At 37.9% G+C, this 21,885-nt stretch overlaps 1 protein-coding gene across 3 annotated transcripts in view; it reads right to left on the bottom strand.

The window, feature by feature from the left end:
• Window positions 1-21,885, bottom strand: part of NCAM2 (neural cell adhesion molecule 2) — a 573,274-nt gene that overhangs the window by 230,114 nt on the left and 321,275 nt on the right. For all 3 annotated transcript variants that reach the window (XM_084617433.1, XM_084617431.1, XM_084617432.1), the window contains exons 4-6: window positions 21,367-21,510; window positions 12,807-12,944; window positions 2,634-2,751 (exon numbers count right to left, since the gene is read on the bottom strand). In XM_084617433.1, the coding sequence (XP_084473559.1) occupies window positions 2,634-2,751; window positions 12,807-12,944; window positions 21,367-21,510 (400 nt within the window). The remainder of the gene's footprint in view (window positions 1-2,633; window positions 2,752-12,806; window positions 12,945-21,366; window positions 21,511-21,885) is intronic.

Consider the following 21,885-nt stretch of genomic DNA (forward strand, 5'->3'; position numbering starts at 1 on the left):
AATGTTTCATTCTGAAAATGAAGTGTTGATTTTTTTCACAGATTTTTAAAAGATTTTTTTCCACCAAAATAATGTGGGTAAATCAATATGAATTTGTGAACTATTTGAGTCATCAAATCTCGATTTTTTGTTGAAAAAAATTATTCAGCTGAAAATTTTGCCCAGCTCTACTTAAAACTCATCTTGAGATGTCTCTGAGATGAGCATGAGAACAAGATAAAAAATATCATCAGATAAAGATACTGATTAGTCAACGGAAGTGAAATCAGAAATGAAATTGACTATATGCATAATAACATGTGGAATTAAGTTTGCTCCATCCACCGAGGAAATAGTTGAATTCCCACCTCCTATTATTATTACTTATTTGTATTTCAGTAGCATCTAGGTGCTGTTACCAAGATCAAAGCCCCATTGTAGCAGGCATTGTAGTAACACATAATCAAAGACAGTCCCGCTCCCCCAGAGAGCTTATATTGTAAGCAGACAAAACAAATAACGGGCAGGAGGAGAAACAGAGAAGTGAATGGACTTTCCTAAGGTCTCAGAACACAGGTCAGTGGCAGAACGAGAAATAAAACCCAAGTCCACTGGCTCACTACCACATTCACTGGACCACATAGTCTCTCAGGGCCTGAGTAAGGCTTTATCCACTAGAGGTATTGGAAGGTTAACAACAACCATTTTCCTTAGTGAGGGGTCATTCTTGCTACTGAAGGAAGATCTGGTTCACAGACTATTTGCATAGGGCCTTCTGTAAGGTGTTTCATTTGTTTGTGTATTTTACTGTGATACTTTCAAATTAAAGTACACTAAAGATATGGTACTGAAGACTGACAATTCTAAACATACAGCTCCCCAAGACACAAGATGACTGTGTCCATCCTTCTCATCTTGAAAATGTAAACCACCATGTTGAATTGTCTTCTTGCAGTGAGGCAAATGAGGATATTAGATTTCTAATAAACTTGAGAGAATTCTGCCCAGCTGGGAGCTACATTTTATAACAAAAAGAAAAGGAGTACTTGTGGCACCTTAGAGACTAACCAATTTATTTGAGCATGAGCTTTCGTGAGCTACAGCTCACTTCATCGGTAACTCACGAAAGCTCATGCTCAAATAAATTGGTTAGTCTCTAAGGTGCCACAAGTACTCCTTTTCTTTTTGCGAATACAGACTAACACGGCTGTTACTCTGAAACCTGACATTTTATAACATGACCTCAAAGGGATACCAAGTTCCCAAAATGTGAAACTTTTGTTTGTGAATTCCACATCACCACTTCCAATAATTTGGGTTTGCATGATTTATTTTATTTTTGTTTCATCAGATAGAAACTGAATTCTCAGCTATATTAGTGAGTGGGGCAAAGATGGCACTTATTTACACCTTCTGCAATCCAAAGGAATTCATGTCAGACAAAGTCAGCACACCATTTGACACATACATCAGAAAGCAGGTGTCAGTCAAGGGAAACCAACATCTACCTAAGATGAATCTAACAGAATCTCTTAAGTTTCAAATGCTGAGTAACAATGAGAGAAGATAGCTGAGGAGAATCCCTATGGAGTCCAGTGCACTCTGAAAGATGTTCACAAATCTCTTGATCCTTTTGAAAGAGCACATGGGGGACAATTCATTCAAGCCCCAAACAGAAATATGTGTCCATACAAGGAATCTGAGCTATTTCACACTCAGACACCGGATTCCATCCTTTGTGAATAGATCAGGTGTTGAAACAAAAGGCATGTAAGTCTGTGCCATAAATATGCATGGAAAAGCTGAGAAACCAATGAAAAGCTTTCAGAGAGGTAACCGTGTTAGTCTGTATCAGGAAAAACAACGGGGAGTCTTTGTGGAACCTTAGAGACTAACAAGTGTATTTGGGCATCAGCTAGAACCTACTTCATCAGTTGCATGCAGTGAAAAATATAGTAGACAGGTATAAAAGCTGAGATCCTTAAAGACGTTATGTGGCAAATTTTCAAAATTGCAGTTTTAACCATATAAATCTCACTGACTTCACCTGGAAGATATACTCCATATCCCCCAAACAGTTTTCTATTTTTACAGATTCAGATTTGCAAGAGTATCCACAACTTGTCTGCAAATAATGGAATCAAATATCCAGACAAACTAACACAACACACAGAAGCCATACCTGTTACTGAATATCTGGCTGCACTGGACGATCAGATGATTAAAATCAGCTTAAGATACATCTTCTTTTACATTGTATTGATGTATAATATAATACTGTTACTTTGTGTGTTGGACATGTATTTATAGCATTACAACTGTATTCAGTGTTATTTTAGGTAGTTGTATTTGGGATTGGAGAGTGAAAATTTCATGGAGAAATTCAGAAATATATCTGTTGCCTTTTTTAAAGTCATAGGTTCTTCAGCTTTATTTGTTTCTCCTTTAATGTGAGACACATTAAAATATGTTAGATATTTTCCAATTTTTCTTTCTTGATGATAAACATAGTTTGATCACATGTGTGTTATTTAATTTGCCTAGCAATTCCTGATAAACAGCCATAAACACAATGGAGGTAGTTTATTTCAGTATGATACAAACTCGTAACACATTTCAAATCTTTCTGATATACAGAACTAAACTGAATTTACCTATGCCAGCTGATTTCAGGTTCAGGAGAGCCAGTGGCTCTACAGAATAAAGTAATTGCCTCTCCCCGATCTGCTGTAGCATTAAAGGACTTCTGTAGCAAAATAATTGCTGGAGGAACTGAAAGAAATGTAAAAAAATACATGTGAGGTAAACTAATTGAAAAAATATAAAGGTTCAATTGCTTCTGTGGAAACTTTGAACAGAACAATCCTTATTAAGCATTTAATTTACAAATACAAAATGAAGTCAGCTTACAGTATCAGATAACACTAAGATATTTTCAAAGTTGTATTTCCTTCAGACGACATTAATCATTATTATTTCTTTGTAATGTTATCAAACCACTTGTGTATGGTTTCTTTTGAAGTAAACTAACAACAAAATGAATATAAGCATCTTTTTCTCCTGATCTGTTTTATTAAATAAGATTTAAAAGTAGCTGAAGGATCATAGCTACTGTGTGCATGTCAGTGCAGAGAGACTGATTAGTGTTAATTAAACTACTTGAAATGAAAATGTCTCTCTTTTCTCCTCCCTCTGACACAATCGTGCAGCTGAGAGGCAACCATGCACTGATGTGAGACAGCACTTTCAAATTAGGTATCAACCCATAATGTTCTTCTTGATTAAACATATTTAATTCTTCTAAACAAACTATAGTATATTTTCTGGACAGGAATATCATCAGCTTAAAATGATACATTGTGCTAGAGTTCTGCATATACAATCCATATCTAAAATTATATTTCCAAAAATTCTAACTAATTATTGTGTCCTGAGAATTGCATATTTTGCATTTTTGACATAATGCAGTTATTACTAAAACAGTAATTTGCACTGAATACCTCATCAATATTCATAATAAAAAGCTGTTTAAGAAACAATAAAGTAGAAGATGTAATTTAATATCTCCATTCATGATACTAATCCTATTATTCTACTGGAATGGACTAAAGACAGATGGTATGAATCTTAATTTCCACAAAATTCATACTCAAGATGAACTAAAAGCATCTATTATATAATTAGAGAAGTCATAGTTAGACATCTCTGATAGGTAATCAAAAATCCTAGATCCTCTATGGCCAAGCAGATTTGAAATCACATATGTTCTTTGCTTGTACTGTACCGAGAGAAGCTCAAGGACTTTGACCTGAATTTTCTGCCATCAAGTTCACTTTGCTCTGCTGCCTGACATTCACGCTGCCTGTGCTGGAATGCCATCCCACAGAATAAGGAAAGGAAGGGGGGGTGTTGGAAGAGGACAGAACAGGGAAAACAGAAGAGCTATTTTCCACCAAGCCCAATTCTCTGCTGGCAAGGATATCTTGTCAGCAGGATAACTTAGAGTTGCCCCTGTGCAGCTTTAACTTATGTGGTGGCTGCTGGGTGAGGATCAGGGAACCACAAACAGCTCCCTGTTAAAGTCTCCTCCCTCCACTGTATCCAAGCTCTGCTTGGCCAGAGGAGAGAATCACTCCCTTTTGCTTTAAGCCAAAGACTTTATTTTCACAGACAAATCACTGCCTCCCACTTTTAATTTCAAAACATCTCTCTGGCAATTACAGAAATTTCTTATATGGAAAAATATTAGGCATGTGTTTAATGAATTTCTAGCTCTTTTGTGTTATGCTCTAGCTCCTGGACCTGAGCAGGAACCAACTCCAGGTAATCAGACAGCTCTTTGTGGACCAACAGCAAGTTCTCCATTGACCACAAACTCCATGTATGGAGTTTGGGATGTATAAGTAGGGGCATAGCGAGCAGATCAAGGGACGTGATCGTCCCCCTCTATTCAACATTGGTGAGGCCTCATCTGGAGTACTGTGTCCAGTTTTGGGCCCCACACTACAAGAAGGATGTGGATAAATTGGAGAGAGTCCAGCGAAGGGCAACAAAAATGATTAGGGGTCTGGAACAAATGACTTATGAGGAGAGGCTGAGGGAACTGGGATTGTTTAGTCTGTAGAAAAAAAGAATGAGGGGGGATTTGATAGCTGCTTTCAACTACTTGAGAGGTGGTTCCAGAGAGCATGGTTCTAGACTATTCTCAGTGGTAGAAGAGGACAGGACAAGGAGTAATGGTCTCAAGTTGCAGTGGGGGAGGTTTAGATTGGATATTAGGAAAAACTTTTTCACTAGGAGGGTGGTGAAACACTGGAATGCGTTACCTAGGGAGGTGGTAGAATCTCCTTCCTTCGAAGTTTTTAAGGTCAGGCTTGACAAAGCCCTGGCTGGGATGATTTAATTGGGGATTGGTTCTGCTTTGAGCAGGGGGTTGTACTAGATGACCTCCTGAGGTCCCTTCCAACTCTGATATTCTATGATTCTATGATTCCACTGAAGTCAAGAATTTCAAGATTATGGACTCAATTCAGAAACTTGCTTAATCATTTCAAATGATCAAAAAGAGATATAATGAAGTAATTTTATTCTAAGCCTCATTCTTTCTTTGTAGGCCCAAGGCTTGCAAACATTTGAGCTTCCCATCTTTCTTGATTGATCTGTAATTTTATTTTTGGTCCAAGCCTATTAGGTACCATTAAGAGAAGATGGTAATAAAGAAGGAGCCTAAGAGAAAAACAACAAACTCAAAGCTCCAGAAACTAACATTTATATATCAAACACATTTTCTTTTAAAAAAATTGCTTTTTAACTTTTGTTTGTTGACCTGGATTTTGTTAGCATTTCACCTATTGTACAATAAAGTCAAGATAACCAATCCACTGAATAGCCATTCAATGCTAAATCAGTTCTTGGAGGGTTCAGAATACATCTTTTCCTTGTCATCCATGAACATTAATTAGAGAGAATAATTTGTGGAAGAGAGATCATCAGGAAACACATACCTTATAATTAGGCTTGGAAGGATTAGTTTTTAATTGGTTAATGTCAGTATTATATATATATATATATATATATATAACCAATTAAAAACTAATATATAGTCTATACAATTTTGACTTTAAAACTAGAAAAATAAATGAACTGAAGGATGGAAAGTGATGTAAGATCAACAGATCCTATGAATTTTCATTAACCAGAAGTTCTAAATTCCAGCCCTGCTTTCAAGGACACCCAGAGAAGTGAGAAATAGCTCAGTAGTCAAACTGAAATAAATTACCACTAAAATATTCTAACACTAATGTAAGGTACAGGTTCAGCACAGAATTGTGTTGAGATACTACACTGATGGGAGGCAATATAAAGTCCTAAAATACGTATGCTAGTGTTCTACATGTTTCCCACACCCTAGCTCCAATGACAGAGAACAAGTGGCAGCACATTAGGCCTGCTTCTTCTCCCACTGAAGTCAATAAGCCTGTTGTCATTGACTTTAACGAGAATAGTATGAGGCCCTTATTGCCCTTCTGTACTAGTATTCATGTCTTCTGTCAACTGTAATTCAGTTGCCCTGTATCAGCATGTGATGTGAAGATAAATTTACTTCTTGTCCTATCATGTCTGTACAATATACAGTGGGCATAAATGGCAAAAAGTACATAAGCACCATTTCAGGTATTAGAGTAATCCTAAGAAAAAGCAAGCTCCAACCTTATTCTATGACACCAACCAAACTGGGTGCACTATGCTCCGAAGGAACCTCTCTCTTCATAAATCAAAGTGAAATCAGGTGCTAATGTGCAAATGTACATTTCAGATGTTCTATTTTTAATATATTTCAGACAATGCACCTGACTTGCTGTGAAGAAAATTCTGGAGAGAAGATATGCATCCCTAATCAAATACTGGAATGTAATGACTGAAGAAAGGAAGATGATAATGAAGATTTTGTCTTCAGATAGAAAGCTCCAATTATACTGTCTTGGTCATAGATACGAACTACAAGAGCACAATAACATCAGCTCTTTCCATCACAAAGTACTGCATTATTTTTCTGAGCACTGTTTCCTGAAATGAGATATTCAAATGGTGCAATAATAATATGCCAATAAGTTATACTTTTTATTGTATCATGTTTATGATTGGACATAGAAATATTGTATTCCCAAAACAAGGAACCTCCACAGCTGACTGTCAATTATCTAGACAGATATATTACAAAACTTTTTTTCGGGACATTCATTGCATTTTCCTCTCCTCACAAATTCAAAAGGTGGATGTGATAAAGGAAGCGTATAGAGCCTCAAGAGTTACGGTGTTAACAATACATGGAATTTCAAAGAGTTTTGACATGACTGTGGGATTGAGACAGAGCAGTGTGCAGAGTCCACTTCTCTTCATTCTAGTTATGGAGTTAATTAGTAGGAGAATCAAGACTGTGGAGACACAGAGAAAACAAATGTATACTGAAGATCTGGCCCTTTTGATTGACAGAAAAGAGGGACTGGTAAATATGGTATCAGAGCAGGCATCTGTTTTTGAAGACCATGGTTTGAAGGTAAACCCAAAAAACCATGAAGTTATACAAGTACAGACAGGAGAAGAAGAAAGAATGAGAGAAAGAGGACAGCAGGAAAGGATGTAGAAGATCAAGGATACATGAATGACTTTGTCCAGTTAAGTTTGAAGAGAAAAGGACTGGAATCACAAGATTTATGAACCTGCACTATAGACCAGAGTGGCGAAGAACTGCTGGCACTCTTACCCCATGTACATAGGAATTGGAGTCAAGACGTGAAGTGAAAAGACATGCTGTATATTTTTAACTTGACAAATTTTCCTTGATATTTCTTTAATTCTACGAGTCTCAAACATGACAGCAGACTTTTATATGGATAGTTTATGTTTCCAGAACATTTTAAACTAAGATCCCATGATCCATTTTTAAACAAAGAGGGCTAGATCCCTAGCTGGTGTAAATTGTGAAAGCACCATTGATATAATGGGGATTCACTGATTTACACAAGCTGAGAATCTGGTCCAATGTTCCCTACATTTCAGCAAAAGCCCAAATCCTACAGGAGACTGAGCCTTGAGAGATACTTGAGAGCTTTTACTGAAGCCACTGTAAGCTCAGGGTGCTCATTGCCTTGCAGGATTGGACTCACAGTTATTACAGTTATATAAAATACTAAAGGGGGTGAGGGGTTAATCAATATTATTATCTGCGTTTCTAATCTATGTAGTGGGTGGATATTCAATGAGATACAAATCCATATCCCAGGCTACCCTAGTGGTAATGCATAGGACTCACATATTTTTATGGTCTGAAAAATGTACTGGTCTTGAAAGATGCCCAGGTTAAACCTCTTCTGGTCTAAAAGAACTTGTAATTTCCATAAAGAAGTAAAAAAAAATAATACAAAAAATAAAATTAAATTTAAAAAATCACAATAGAATATTGCATTTCCAATAACCAGAAGGACTAATCATTCAATAATTAAACCTTAAAGCCCTGAAGGTCTGTTTATCATCTACAGTGCCAAGCTACGGACAAACTTGTTTAAACAAATAGGTATTGTGTTGTATGCAGAGTCCTATCAATGCCACACTTTCAGTTGCCCATCCAACACTTGATCATAAGCCCTTCTGCCAAACCATCCCTTTTACCTCCTTCTCATTCACATGCATCAACTCTCTTACCCCAATTCATCTTCTGAACTTCCCTACCCTGTATGATAAGTGCCTCCTAAAGACTCCTTTCTCCACTATCAAACACTACTATCTGCTGTACTTCTGTTACCTGTACATAATCTTGTCCTCTCTGCTTCCCATGAGTCAATCTCACAATCCCCAGCGTATCTCTACCTCGATCGAAGTACCCCTATGGACCACATCACCTCTTCCCATTTACCAGACTCTGTTGTCATCCCATTCCCTACAAGTATCCAGTCCTAACCTGCTAGCTGCATGACTCAACTTTTATATCTGTACTCCAGACTAGCACTTAGTCCAGTCCCCTGCATATAAAAGGAAGACTGTTAGACACTCTTCAGAACAAAAACTTTTAAGCTCCACTTTTGATAGAAGACCCCACCTCTGCAACCTCAGTATATTTTTCAATTTATTATCAACGTCTAAATATTTTCCTTACTTGAATGTAACTTTAAAAGGTGAAATTATTTTTTCAGATAACATCAGATTGTTACATTTTAAAAATGTAGGCTTTGACTCTTTATTTAATCTAAATCTGTACGAGAGTTACTGTCTCACAATGAGAATGATCTTCCATTTGTATAGTACTTTTTCATCCCAAAAGGAATCCAAAGCACTTTGCAAACACTCTTTATCCTGTGATCCCTTCAAATAACATACAACTGATATTTATCCACCTCTCTGTTGAAATTCATCCATGATTTAATAGCACTCATCAATACTACACAACATTTTAGACCAGTATGTTAAGAAGAAAATACTTTCCAAGTGAAATTGCAGGGAGAATTTAGGTAGGTGGGATGTATTTGCGTCCTGGGATAATATTTCATTAGGGACACTTGATTTAATAACTTGGCTCTTAAGAAAAGCACTCTGGAATCTTTAAAGGTACCAAGGGACCAGCACCTAAGTTTTGTACCTCCTTTGAAAGACAGTTCTCTTAATACTACAGTAAATTTTAATCCCATGTTGGGACATTGTTCATTATTGACCACATGTTTATTTGTCTGTAATAAGCTATGCGTACCCACAGAGCTGAATAAATGATAACAACACTGACTTAGAGGGACAAGTGTCATCTCCTGAATTACAAATACTTCAAGTAGCTTCCTGGGTTTCCCTCATGGCTAGCCAGTACCAACACAGTCAAATCCTTCTTAGTGTATGTGATTTCTCAAGATAGCTTGCAAAGTGGCATGAAAGCAGCCACCTAAATGAGGGAAATTCTATATTCTGAAGATATATCTATATTTTAAAATAGGCAAATATGACCAAGTGCTATACTTCAGCCTTCCAGTATAAGATTGATACTATAACCACCATTAAAATGATGAACCTAAGTCTGTCCATCTTAGGTATTTATGAGGTGGTATTCAGATTGGTATCGAGTACTTTAGTACAGTGTTTCCCAAACTTGTTCCACCGCTTGTGCAGGGAAAGCCCCTGCCGGGCCGGGCCGGTTTGTTTAACTGCCGCATCCACAGGTTCAGCTGATCGTGGCTTCCACTGGCATGGTTCCTTGCTCCAGGCCAATGGGAGCTGCTGGAAGTGGTGCGGGCCAAGGGACGTACTGGCCGCCACTTCCAGCAGCTCCCATTGGCCTGGAGCAGCGAACCTATGGACGCGGCAGGTAAACAAATCAGCCTGGCCCGCCAGGGGCTTTCCCTGCACAAGAGGCAGAACAAGTTTGGGAAACACTGCTTAGTATATGTTGTTTATTTTTGTTCCTAATATCTCATACTACAATGAATTAATACTACAGTATTTATATATTTGATAGGTGTTTTAACACCTGAAGAGTTGCTCTAACTCTCCAAAAAATGTTAAAGTACTCTAAGAATTATCACTTACAGAGATCCATATATGTGCAATTTGTTCCCTTTTAAAACTGGCTTCTTTACCTATTTGCTCTCCATTCTGGCACTTCCCTAGTACCAAGAATTCAAATGTCCAAGGAGCCATGAAGGGTAGGGCAAGAGAAGGGTCTAGAAAACAATCAGGGAGCTCCTGCAGCAAAGGATGGGGAAGGACTCTATATAGGTGGAACAGAGAGATGCTGGGGCCCAGGATGATTAAGAAGAAGGGGGAAAAAGGTGAGTTGACCTACAGCATCAGCTTTTTCTGCACCTTCTGCTCCTCAGTTGGCCTTTCCCTGAAGAACTCAATTAAAACTGTATTAAAAATAAAATGGAAGATTTCACAAAGCTCCAAAACTGGACAGTATCCATGCACAAAAAAACCTCTTGCATAGCTCTCCTATGCTTTTTTAAAATTATTTTAACTATCTGACTATCCCATTTTTATTTTATGGAAGAGGAGAAGGTACTGTGGGGCTGCACTTGTGAAGGTTTTACAGGCAGAGAAAATTGATGCATTTTTGCTGAAACAGATTCAGAGACATTTCCCTTTCTTGTTAGGTGTCATTGCAATTTATTTATTTATTTATTTATTTGTAATGTTACTTTACAGACCCAGTTGGAAATAGATTTAGTACACTTAGCTTCATCTTACAGAAGACAGTCATTCTGATAAATCAAGGAGGAGACTCTACAATGTGAAATGATTTTAGTGTTGCTCAGTTGGTAACTCTTTTGCCTCTAGATCATAACACTGAGTTCAAAGCTAGAAGTGTTCACTGATAAAGATGTTGGGCCAGATTCAGACTGAGTATGAAGAGGTACAACTCTACTGACACCATTCACTCACACAAGGTTAGAATTTGGCCCACCATTTTTAATGCAATGCGTTGTGCCAGACACAGCCTTCCTCTCCATCTCTTTTTAAAAGTCCAGTATGAAGTGAAAGATTTCATAGCACTCTTCAAAATGAGAAGGAGATAACTCCAATGTTCAGGTCAACAATTACCTGTCTTGATAAATTATGTTCCAATATCCATGCTGTGAGTGAACTCACTGCAAAATGGTTGCTCTTTTTCTGTACCCAGTGATGGAACTAACAGCATTTATTTTATTTACTTTGTGAAACACTCAAGGATACCTAGAGCATTCAATACATTATAGGCTGTAAAGCTTTTTTTCTATTCAAATCCCCTTTATTATATATTATAGTCAAGAATTTTTTTTTCCAAGTAAGAGACACCCAGCCATATAGGGTATATCTACATTTGAGGTGGGCGTGTGTGCTTCCCAGCTCATATAGACTTACCAATGCTAGCTCTGCTTGAGCTAGTATGCTAAAAAACCCAGCAGTGTAGACAGGTAACATTGGTGGTGGCCAGGCTAGCTCCCTGTATATGTGGTGGGGCCGGATGGATATGTACTCAGACAGCTAGTCCATGCAACCCCAGCCACACTGCAATTTTTAGTGCACTAGTTTGAGCCAAACTAGCACAGATAAGTCTATGTGAGTTGAGAATCACATGTCCCAGCTCAAATGTAGGCTTACATATAGAAATACTGTGATATAGTAAATACTATAGGCTAGACTATGGGAATTGCACATAGCCAGGACTCAGGAGTATTGCACACAGAGGAACCAGAGGGAAACATTTCCCCTTATATACACAGAGCATGCACACTCCTATACCCTTTAATTGGGGCACAGCACAATCTTCTGCCCTCCCTCCCACTCCCTTTCCGTGCACTATTGATAACAATCTAAAGATGTATTGCTTTAAATATCACAGCTATTGTTTATCGCTATGGATTCAAGGAATACCTGTGCAACGAGTAACCTTTACTCACACGAGCAGTCCAGACTTCAATAGTTTCATTGATACTCAAGTGAGTAAGGGTTTGCATGACAGGGTCATTCAGAAACAAGACATTAGATATTAGAAATGGCACTTAGATACTAAGGAGCTAGTATAATAGACATACCTATTAGTTAGATAGAACCTTGCTGGCCAACAAGTGAATAGAGACCCATTCACATATGTTTTATTGTGCCGACACTGACTTTAACAGTGAGGTCAACCTACATATTCAATTTTATGCTTGCACTTTCATATTCCTTGTTAAAAGGGTTTCTAATAAATTGTTAAAATTTATTATGACTTAAATAATAGTGGCGTATCCATGGTGTATCCAGTTAATTCAACTGTAGTCCTACAGTTAAAAATTATGTTCATGGTGTTTAAACAGGTTTTAAATACTGACAATTCATAAAATAACTGTGTTACTGTGAAACTGAATAACTGCATAAAATTAAGTGGTTTATAACAACACATGACATGCATTGAAAGATATATACCCAGCTAAATTACGGCATGTTATAATCTGAACTCTGATCTTGGTGTGGTTGGCTATATCCTGCGAAAGATATTTTTTTTAAACCACTACATTTACACATAACATTTACATACATTTATACCATTAAAGGAGATATGATATCTCCTTAACTACATAATTATATTAATTAAATTAAACATAAAAACCCACATAAGGTAAATCTCACAATGTACAAATTGTAAACAGTAAACAACTCAATTTCTATTTAAAGAAAAACAATGTAACAATTATAGTATGTAGCGATCCTGCAATACGTGGCCTAATTAAGATTTCATAGAAGATGATGAACCTTGTTTAAATAATGCTATAATCAATGAAAGCAAGACCTCATTTCAACTTCAGAAAAATCACTGTACACCTTACCATTCACGATAACTGTGATATCCCGAAAGTCGATTTCTCCTCTAGCTTCCACTCTTCCTTCACATCTATATATTCCTTCATCACTTTTATTGATATTAAGAATTTGGAGGTTGTTGTTTGGTAACATCACAAATCGATCTAGAAAGGCATGTAATGAATAAAGTGATATCGGTAAATTAAGACAGTTTTGGGATACTAATTTAAATTACTAAGATAAATGAACTTGTCTAATGAGATCAAATAGTTCATCAACAAAACACTTTCAATTTAAAATTAAAATGTAATATCATAACCTAAGTTATTTCACCCCCAAAAATATTGGTTTATCTTTTGTTTAAATTCAGTTAGGATTTTTTCTATATAAAATGGAAATGTAGTTGTTCCTCTGTACATTTTTATTCCAGACTTGTTACTGCAGTGCCAATGGAAGCACAATATACCTACAGTACATTCAACCAAATATTCAATGATGTGCTATTTTTTTTAAAATAAGATATATTATATGCATCCTCCCTCACACCCTATTCAGTTCTTGTCAAGGACCAACTACCCTGCTTTTCCAAATTAATGTTAATGGGTGAAATCTTGGCTCTATTTAAATCAATGATAAAACTCATACTGGCTTCAATATGGCTAGGATTTCACCCAATATGACATCATTTATTTCCCAATTCTGCAACTCATTATGTGTAGGCAGCCCCCACAGAACCTTGCTGACTTCAATAGGTGTCCATCAGTATGAAACAAGTTGCAGAACTGGGATCTTATTGCAGATGATATGGTGATAAGATTATGAAAAAATGTGCAACTTTTGTTTCTGGCAACAGGAAAAATAGAATATTGTAATAGGTTAGCCCAGAAGTAGAATCCTTAGCTCATTTAATGTCTTTTGTAAAACTAAGAATCTGACTCAAATTATTACAAAGTGAATTAGATGCTTATTTACCCTAGACTGGTAAAAGGATTAGAGAAACATAGAAATGTCACACATCAAACCTTAAAATTGTACAGATGGAACTAGATAATGTTCTTCTAGGTAATAGTTGTCTCTGTTCTTACTAAACAACTGTTTGTACAGGATCTTTCAGTTTCAGCCAAAAAATTTATATTAAAACTATTTTTCTTACATATTATGACCCCGGATCATGTGTCTCACTGTGAGCTTGGCATTTCAAGATGCTGAATACACCAACCCTAATCCAGCAAAGCACTTAAGCACATGTTGAACTTTAAGCAAGTGGTTAAGTCTCATTGACTTCCAAGTTACATAGCTTAAGTGCTTTGCTGAATTGGGCCTAAGCATGCACTTAAGTGTTTTCTTGGATCAGAGTCACCACTCGTAGCACCCTATAAGAGGTGCAGATATAAGAGGCAGATGGATTTAATTTTTCAAGTCCCTCAGTCTAAATCAGCCATTATCAGCTTATACCTTTTGAGAGACATATTCCTCCTTAGGTCACTATATGTGATTCTTGTGGTTACTGTATACATGGGCCTCAACTCAGCAAAACACTTAACCAGGTGTTTAAATTTAAGCATGTGCTTAAGGGATTTGCTGAACTGGGGTCCTGGTGCTCCACTCCCTTTGTCGAGTTCTAAGTATATCATGAAGAAAGACACTGGCCGTTAAGATCTAATCACTGATTTTCAAATCAATAAAAGTCACAATCCAATACACCTAGAAGTAAAACCCATTTCCTGGTGTGATCCTCTGACAGTCACCCTTCAAAATGTTCTCTCTTTCAAAAGGTGTGTGGGGGGGGGTGGGGGGGGGAAAGGGAGATAATTTCTCTCTTTAAACTTTTGTTAGCTTTTTATTTGTTGAAACACAATTCTTAGATCATAAAAAATGTACATTTTCAAACATTTGGAAAGTGCTGTTCAGAGGATTAATTTAATATAAGAAAAGCTTCATCCCTGCTGGCTGGATGTTCTGTCAACTACCAGGCCTTTTCAGCTAAGGAGGCTATTTCAATTTCATCAAAGAAAATGAAATGAAAATGAACTCTAACGTTGGGTGACTCGGAACACCATAAATACCCTAATCTTGTCATGGGATAGACTGGAGAAATGTGTGTATAATAACAGGAGAAATTCTTATGAGTAAATTGGGTTGATCAGATGAACAAAGCTCTTTCTACATCCCATACTACATACTAGCATTTAGGCAGACAGATTAATACACAGCACATACAATACCTATCGGAAAGTTGAAAAAGAGTGGAAAGTGAATTGAAATGATTTCTCAGAAAAGCCACACACCACTCTGTATGACGTATCCACTGATAGAGGTGGAAGGAATTACTGCCTTTCAAGACATAACACCAAATATTTAAAAGAATTGTTATCTACCTTGCATAGTAATTATGTAAAGTCAGGCTGAACCAGTAAACTCACCTGAAGCTTTGCAGTCATGCATTAGGCCTGGATAACGTGATTCACATAAATAATAGTATGCTCAGAGCAAAGTTCAGAGCATCCAACCGCTCTAGCGGACACCATGTTTATACAAGTACTAATTTATGATACATCCCATAAAGTACTATATATGATATACCCATAGGTTCACAAATATATAAACTGTATGCTTTTGTAAGGGGATCACAGTCAATGGATGTGGGCAGTTAACAGCTACCAGACAATGCCAGCTCATCACACACGACAGTCAACAACATTCACTATAGCCTAGGACAGTGTTTCCCAAACTTGGGACTCCACTTGTTCAGGGAAAACCCCTGGTGGGCTTTCCCTTGGCCCGCGCCACTTCTAGCAGCCCCCATTGGGCACGCACAGCAAACCGCGGCCAATGGGAGCCGCGATCGGCCGAACCTGCGGACGCAGCAGGTAAACAAACCAGCTGGGCCCCAATGGGGCTTTCCCTGAACAAGCGGCGTCCCAAGTTTGGGAAATACTGGCCTAGGACACTAAGAGTATGTCTATACTGCAATTAAAAACTTAAAGCTGCTCCAGGACAGCTGACTTCAGCTCACAGGGCTCGGGCTAATAGGCTATAAAAGTGCAGTATAGATGTTTGGACTCAGGCTGGAGCCTGGGCTTTCAGACTCTCCCCACTCACATGATCCCAGAACCCAAAGTCTGGCCTGATCCCAAATGTCTACATTGTAATTTTATAGCCCCACAGCCTAAGCTCCATGAGCCTGAGTCAACTGACCTGGGCCAGCCACGGGTCTTGTACTGCAGTACAGGCATACCCAAAGCAGGATGTGAATACCCATAGCTAATCAGTAGACAAGCATGAAGCCTACACAAAAACGTGCTGGAGAGCTAGCAAGGCACCTCCATGAAAAACTTGCTGAGGACAAAATGCTGGAAGTACTTGAAACCATTAGGGCTTCCACCAGTTCTGCCACTGATGCAGCTGAAACAATGGTAGTATGAGTGATTTATGGTCCCCCCCTCCCTGCCCCACCCTAAAATTTCCTTTTAGAGGCAGGGCCTGAAAGCAGCTGCCAGCCCACCTTGAGTACAGTAGTTTTTCAGAGAAAGGGTAAAATTCACTTCTGTGATGGCAGCCAACACAAGCTCAATGCACCATTAAACTCCCCCTTAAAAGGACTTATGCAGGCTCTCTGTATCAGGATTAATTTCACCCAGAGTGCACACAAGAATGCACCATTTTCCTTCCCATAGCTGCACAGTTCTAATTAGAGGTGTGTAAACTCTTGATTTAAATCAGGAAAATACTCAAAACCATCATGGGTCTGTGTTCAGCTTGTTTCCAGGAAACAGTGATGGCTTTCATAAATGTTGTTTCTTCAAGCTATCAGCAGAAGCTTTTTATAACCTCAACCCTCCTCTCTGTTTATTGGTTCACTTTATGGCATTCATAATGTAATTTGAGTCAAGATCACTGAGATAGGTCATCGGGTGCAAATCACATGGCATTTCTTCAGTGGCCCTAAATTGGTTGAGCCTATCCAATATGATCAGTCCAATAGGGTCAGCCCAGTTCAGTAGAAGTATTTTTCATTTGTAATCTCAGAATGAGAGAGGCTGTAGTTTGTTTAAGATTTTTGATAAAAAAATAAAGTCATCATAATCTATCTTGAAATGTCAGGGGAAGAACCTTAGAAAGCAGAGTCCTAGTATACTTGTAATTCCACCGTTATTGGAAATTTTTCCTTATATTTTATATACTGGCTCCCATATTAATATCTAGATTTCTGATTGGGAAAATCTCTTGAAATCAAAGTTGTCTTGTTGTATCAGGCCTAGTCCCTTAGATTATGTTCCTGAAGCAGGCCCTTATATTTCTCCCGTAACTGGCCCGTTATTAGGCACTATCTTATTATTTTATATTTTGGCTCATGCACCATGTTTATCATACTTTTAAAAGGAGAAGTTTTCCTCACTGAAATAAGACTTGTGTTGTAACATCAGGACGCACGCCTACTTCCTGTTTCATGTTTTGTGAAGCAGTGATCCTGTATGAAGAAGTATGAATGGGTTGAAAAACCATACGAACCAGTTTCCACAAAAAAAGTCTGCAAACTTTTTTTGCACTGAACTTGGAATGGTTTGCACACCTGTAATTCTAACAGTCTGAAGAATCGCTTACAGATGTAAATTGTGATGGTTTTGAAGAGAGTTACACCCCACATTGAAATGATCAGAAAAAAAACCCCAAAGGAACCAGACAAAAAGGAAAATATATAACATAACAGCACACCACAATACATGACAGGGGTGAAGTATACACCAGTACACCTTCAGTACAATATCTCCGCAATCAGCTATGATGTAGACCAAAACAACGTTTACATACAGTAATCCTGAACCTTACAACAATGTCATATCCAGCAAGTGGTAACTGCATGTATGACAAAACTATGCAATTGAGCACCAGACTGTTGAATAGAAAGATTCGTGCAGGTGATGTTCAGACTAGCCCTTGGTAGTTAGTTCCTCTTGTGGCTGACTCCAATCAGTCCCAGAGACCTGAATGCCTCCATATAGCCTTGCAGTATTTGTGATAGGCACTATGGAGTGGGCAGTGTGCTTAACTACTTATGCAGCAATACTGCTGTGCAAAAATAAAGAGCAAATCACTGTCTTGGTGAACAGAACAAGGTGTGATCTATAAAAAACAGTTGCAGGCCACCTTCATCTCTAGTACCAGGCCCTTGGCGCCTGCACAATGGAATTGTGATTCATGACAATTAAGCTTTTGAGGCTGACATTACAGGAACTCTACAGAACATGCTCAGAGAGTTCTACATTCCATTGAGCTATTGAGCTCTTACATCCAACTTTAAAGATACAACATCAAGTCAAGAAAGAATCTTTTAAAAGAGCGTGGGCTCTTTCCAAGGTCATGGTCTCCTCAGTAATTTTATTTAATTTCCTTGGTCAAAGGATGATGGAAAGCTGACCCCTCTGTCCCTCATTCCCTCCCTTCATAGATAAACAGGAGAAGGACTATCGGTGTCGGGAATGAACAGATGTCTAGGAGTTTGGCTCTGGGGGGAGAATTAAAACTACTTTAGAATTAGGAGTTGCCATTCCCAGTCAGCTCTACACTTCCTTGTGGAACAATTTTTTAAATCAGGGGTCTCAAAGTCCCGGCCCGCGGGCCTTCTGCGGCCTGAGCACCTCCCCACTGTCGCCCGCAGAGGAGAGACGCATGCAGACACATTGCTGGCAATGTCTGCTGCAGGTGCCGGCCCCTGCAGCTCCCATTGGCTGGGGAGAGGGATAGAGATACCATCACTAGTTGCTGGGCAGAGTCAGCCATGGAGGCAGCCTCACTTTTTTCAACTGCCCAATCACTGAAGTCAAATGTCAACAAACTGACAGAACTGAAGCATTGCCAGGTGTCTGGCAAACACTAAAAACTCTCTGGCAGGCGAAGAATTGTATAAAGTTATATGGTAGTTTTATTATTTCTGAGAAATTCAAAATAAAAAATACAATATAAATGTTTTCTTTTCTGAACACTATCTTCAGTGACATTATCAACTACCTGAAAGGGGGTTCCAAAGAGGATGGCTCTAGACTGTTCTCAGTGGTAGCAGATGACAGAACAAGGAGTAATGGTCTCAAGTTTCAGTGGGGGAGATTTAGGTTGGATATTAGGAAAAACTTTTTCACTATGAGGGTGGTGAAACACTGGAATGCATTACCTAGGGAGGTGGTGGAATATCCTTCCCTAGAAGTTTTTAAGGTCAGGCTGGACAAAACCCTGGCTGGGATGATTTAGTCGGGGATCGGTCCTGCTTTGAGGACCCCTCAATCCCCTCAGGAGGTCCCTTCCAACCCTGATATTCTATGATTCTATGACTGGGACTGGCCCTAAGGTAAATTGAATTTGAGACCCCTGCTTTAAATGTTCACTTCTGATTCAGTAAACAACCTTCCTTTCTGGTAAGCAGATCAGTCTCCTGTGTGGATAGCACATTCAAGCATTAGGAACTGCCAAGACTTTGTACAGCCTAAATAATCATAGTTAATTGTGCTAAATCATATCCGAGAGGTTTATTCACTTTGTCACATATAGCAGAAATATTTTCACTTTATAACTAAAAAGCCAATCACAGTGTATCTCTCCACAATGCAGGTGCTAAAAAAGATTTTAAATGGAAGCTGCTTCCCAGTGCACAATAAAAAGCTGCATAATATAACTGGAAATTATCCTTTCAACAGCAGATGTCAAATTATTCTACATTTTAAGCTTTCTATAAACAAAAAAATGAAAAAGACAATTAAAATAATGAATATTTATCTCTATAATAAACTAATCTTCTTGTACACATAACATTTAATGAATTTAAGTATTATATACTGTAGAAATAATGATCAATTGGTTACTAGAGAATAATCTCTTCTCCACCATCCATGGTAGTATGTCCAGGTGATACTGTGAACACTCACACAGCTCAAACTCTTCTAGCTATATACTATTTAAAGCCCCAATTCCTACAGCAGGAGCTGCTATCTTAGGTCCTTGCAGAATCCCTTTGAATTTTAATGGGGATTTGTATGGGCATAGCAGTCTGTGCTAGGAGTTCTCAATGCAAGATCAGGGGATAAAGGAACAACATTTTTTTCTGTTTTTCTTTAATCCGTTTTTCAACCATATACTGTTTAAAATCCTAACATTTTATATCTGTCTGGCTCAAACAGCTAAACAGCTTTATGTCCTGTCACATCTTAAAAGAAAATTAAACAAACTCAAAATTACATTATGAAATGCAGCATGGCACACTGGAAATATTTTAAAAATTCAGATTAATTTAAAATGCATGATCTTAAGAAAAAAAATTTCAAGATTTTCTTTTTATGATTAAATCTTCTAAAACAGGGTTGATTGGTAACCAGAACAAGAACTAGAAGTGCAAAAGCAAATTAAATTAACATACTGTGGAGTATCCCTGATCTTTAGGAGAAAATCTCACATTTGTAGGCTTTAAACTGTAACACTGACAAAAAGACCGCTTGCTTAATTGTTCAGCTACTGTTTGTTTCCAAAATCCCTTAACCCCTACCTTCTTTAACAATTCAATTATATATAAAAAAGTTGCATTGCTCTTCTACAGGTAACTCTTTCACCATGAATTCTGCACATGTGACTATGTGGGTAACGACAGAGATTAAACACAGTATGTAAGTAGCAAATCCAATTAAATCTCTGCCTGGCTTTTGTACCATGAAGGTTCACACATGAATCTGAAAGCACCCAAATAAGTGATTTTTCAGCTTTACAATAAAAAGCCTAATAGGTTTATTAAATCTGCTCTTCTTTGGCTGTAATCGTACCTTAGAGATGCTACAGTTCCATACTTTCATGTCACTAAATAAACTTTAATTTCATTTTGAATTAAAAAGAATATGAAAAAACATATCTTAATGACCAGCATGAGGAATGTACAAACTCAACCTTGCATTTTAGTCCATTTAATGCCAAAGCTGTGAGAGGATAGGCAGGTAGGCAGATAGCTCTCCAAAGATGTTTTCTGTGCATTGTGAGGTACATAATAATTGTGTTGCCCCACAAAGTCATAAGAAGCTGTATTGGGACAGTCAATTGCCTCCTAAAGACATCACTAGTGTGTGTAGTGGATACTGAAGGCCACTAGTATACCACATCCCATGAGAACAACAGGCATGGGGAAGAGAAGATGATCCAGGGTTTATGGTTTGGAATGAAAATCATACACAACTCTATAGACCCAACTGTACAATCCTTAAACATGTTGGTGAGAACTCACTCGCTCAGGTAGCTCTATTGGCTTCAGTGGGACTACTCATATGAAAAATTGCTCACAAATGGGCTGACAGTCCTTGGCTGAATTTTGCTTTAAGCTTATTGGGTTAATATGAAACCAAAGTGAAACTGAAAGCATACTCTTCAGTAAGATATCTATTCTTGATTTAAAGCTTCAAGTGATGGAGAATCTACCACATCCAAAGGTAAAATTAAAGTTTATGCTTAGGAATTCTTCACTGCTATCCCACATTACAGTTTTGATATATCTTCTTTTAAATAATATTTTAATATATAATTAGAACATATAACCTAAAGAGTTACCAAAATACTAACTGTCAGCAATAGTTGTGACTTCCTCATTTCGATACAACCAGCTGACAACAGGTGCAGGTGAACTAGTAACATGACAAATCACTTCAGCATCTTCTCCTTGTCTGAATTCTTGTGGTGTTATTATGTCTCGGAAAGTGAGCTTTTCTAAAAAGAAAGAAAACTGAATTTAACAAGCGTTTCCTGTTTTGTTTAGCAATACAAGTTACATGCACAGTTACTCTGAATACAGCAAGAAATCATAGAAATTAGAGATGTGAAAGCTAGTTCATTTTTTCTCTGAGTGCAGCAGAGGACTGTTCCAGTGTATTATCTATGGCTTTGGCCAGCCTAGGCATAAATGTTCCTGGTAATGAGAATTCCACTATTTCCATTGAGAAATAATTGCATAATATCTTAGAATCATAAAAAATGTAGGGCTGGAAGGGAGCACAAGGGAGCTCAAGAGATTATCTAGTCCATTCCACCACCACTCCCTCTTAGGCAGCACCAAATAAGATCATCCCTTACTGATGTTTGTCC

This window comes from Lepidochelys olivacea (assembly GCF_965140295.1).
Source record: "Lepidochelys olivacea isolate rLepOli2 genome assembly, chromosome: 1".
Lineage (NCBI taxonomy): Eukaryota > Metazoa > Chordata > Testudines > Cheloniidae > Lepidochelys > Lepidochelys olivacea.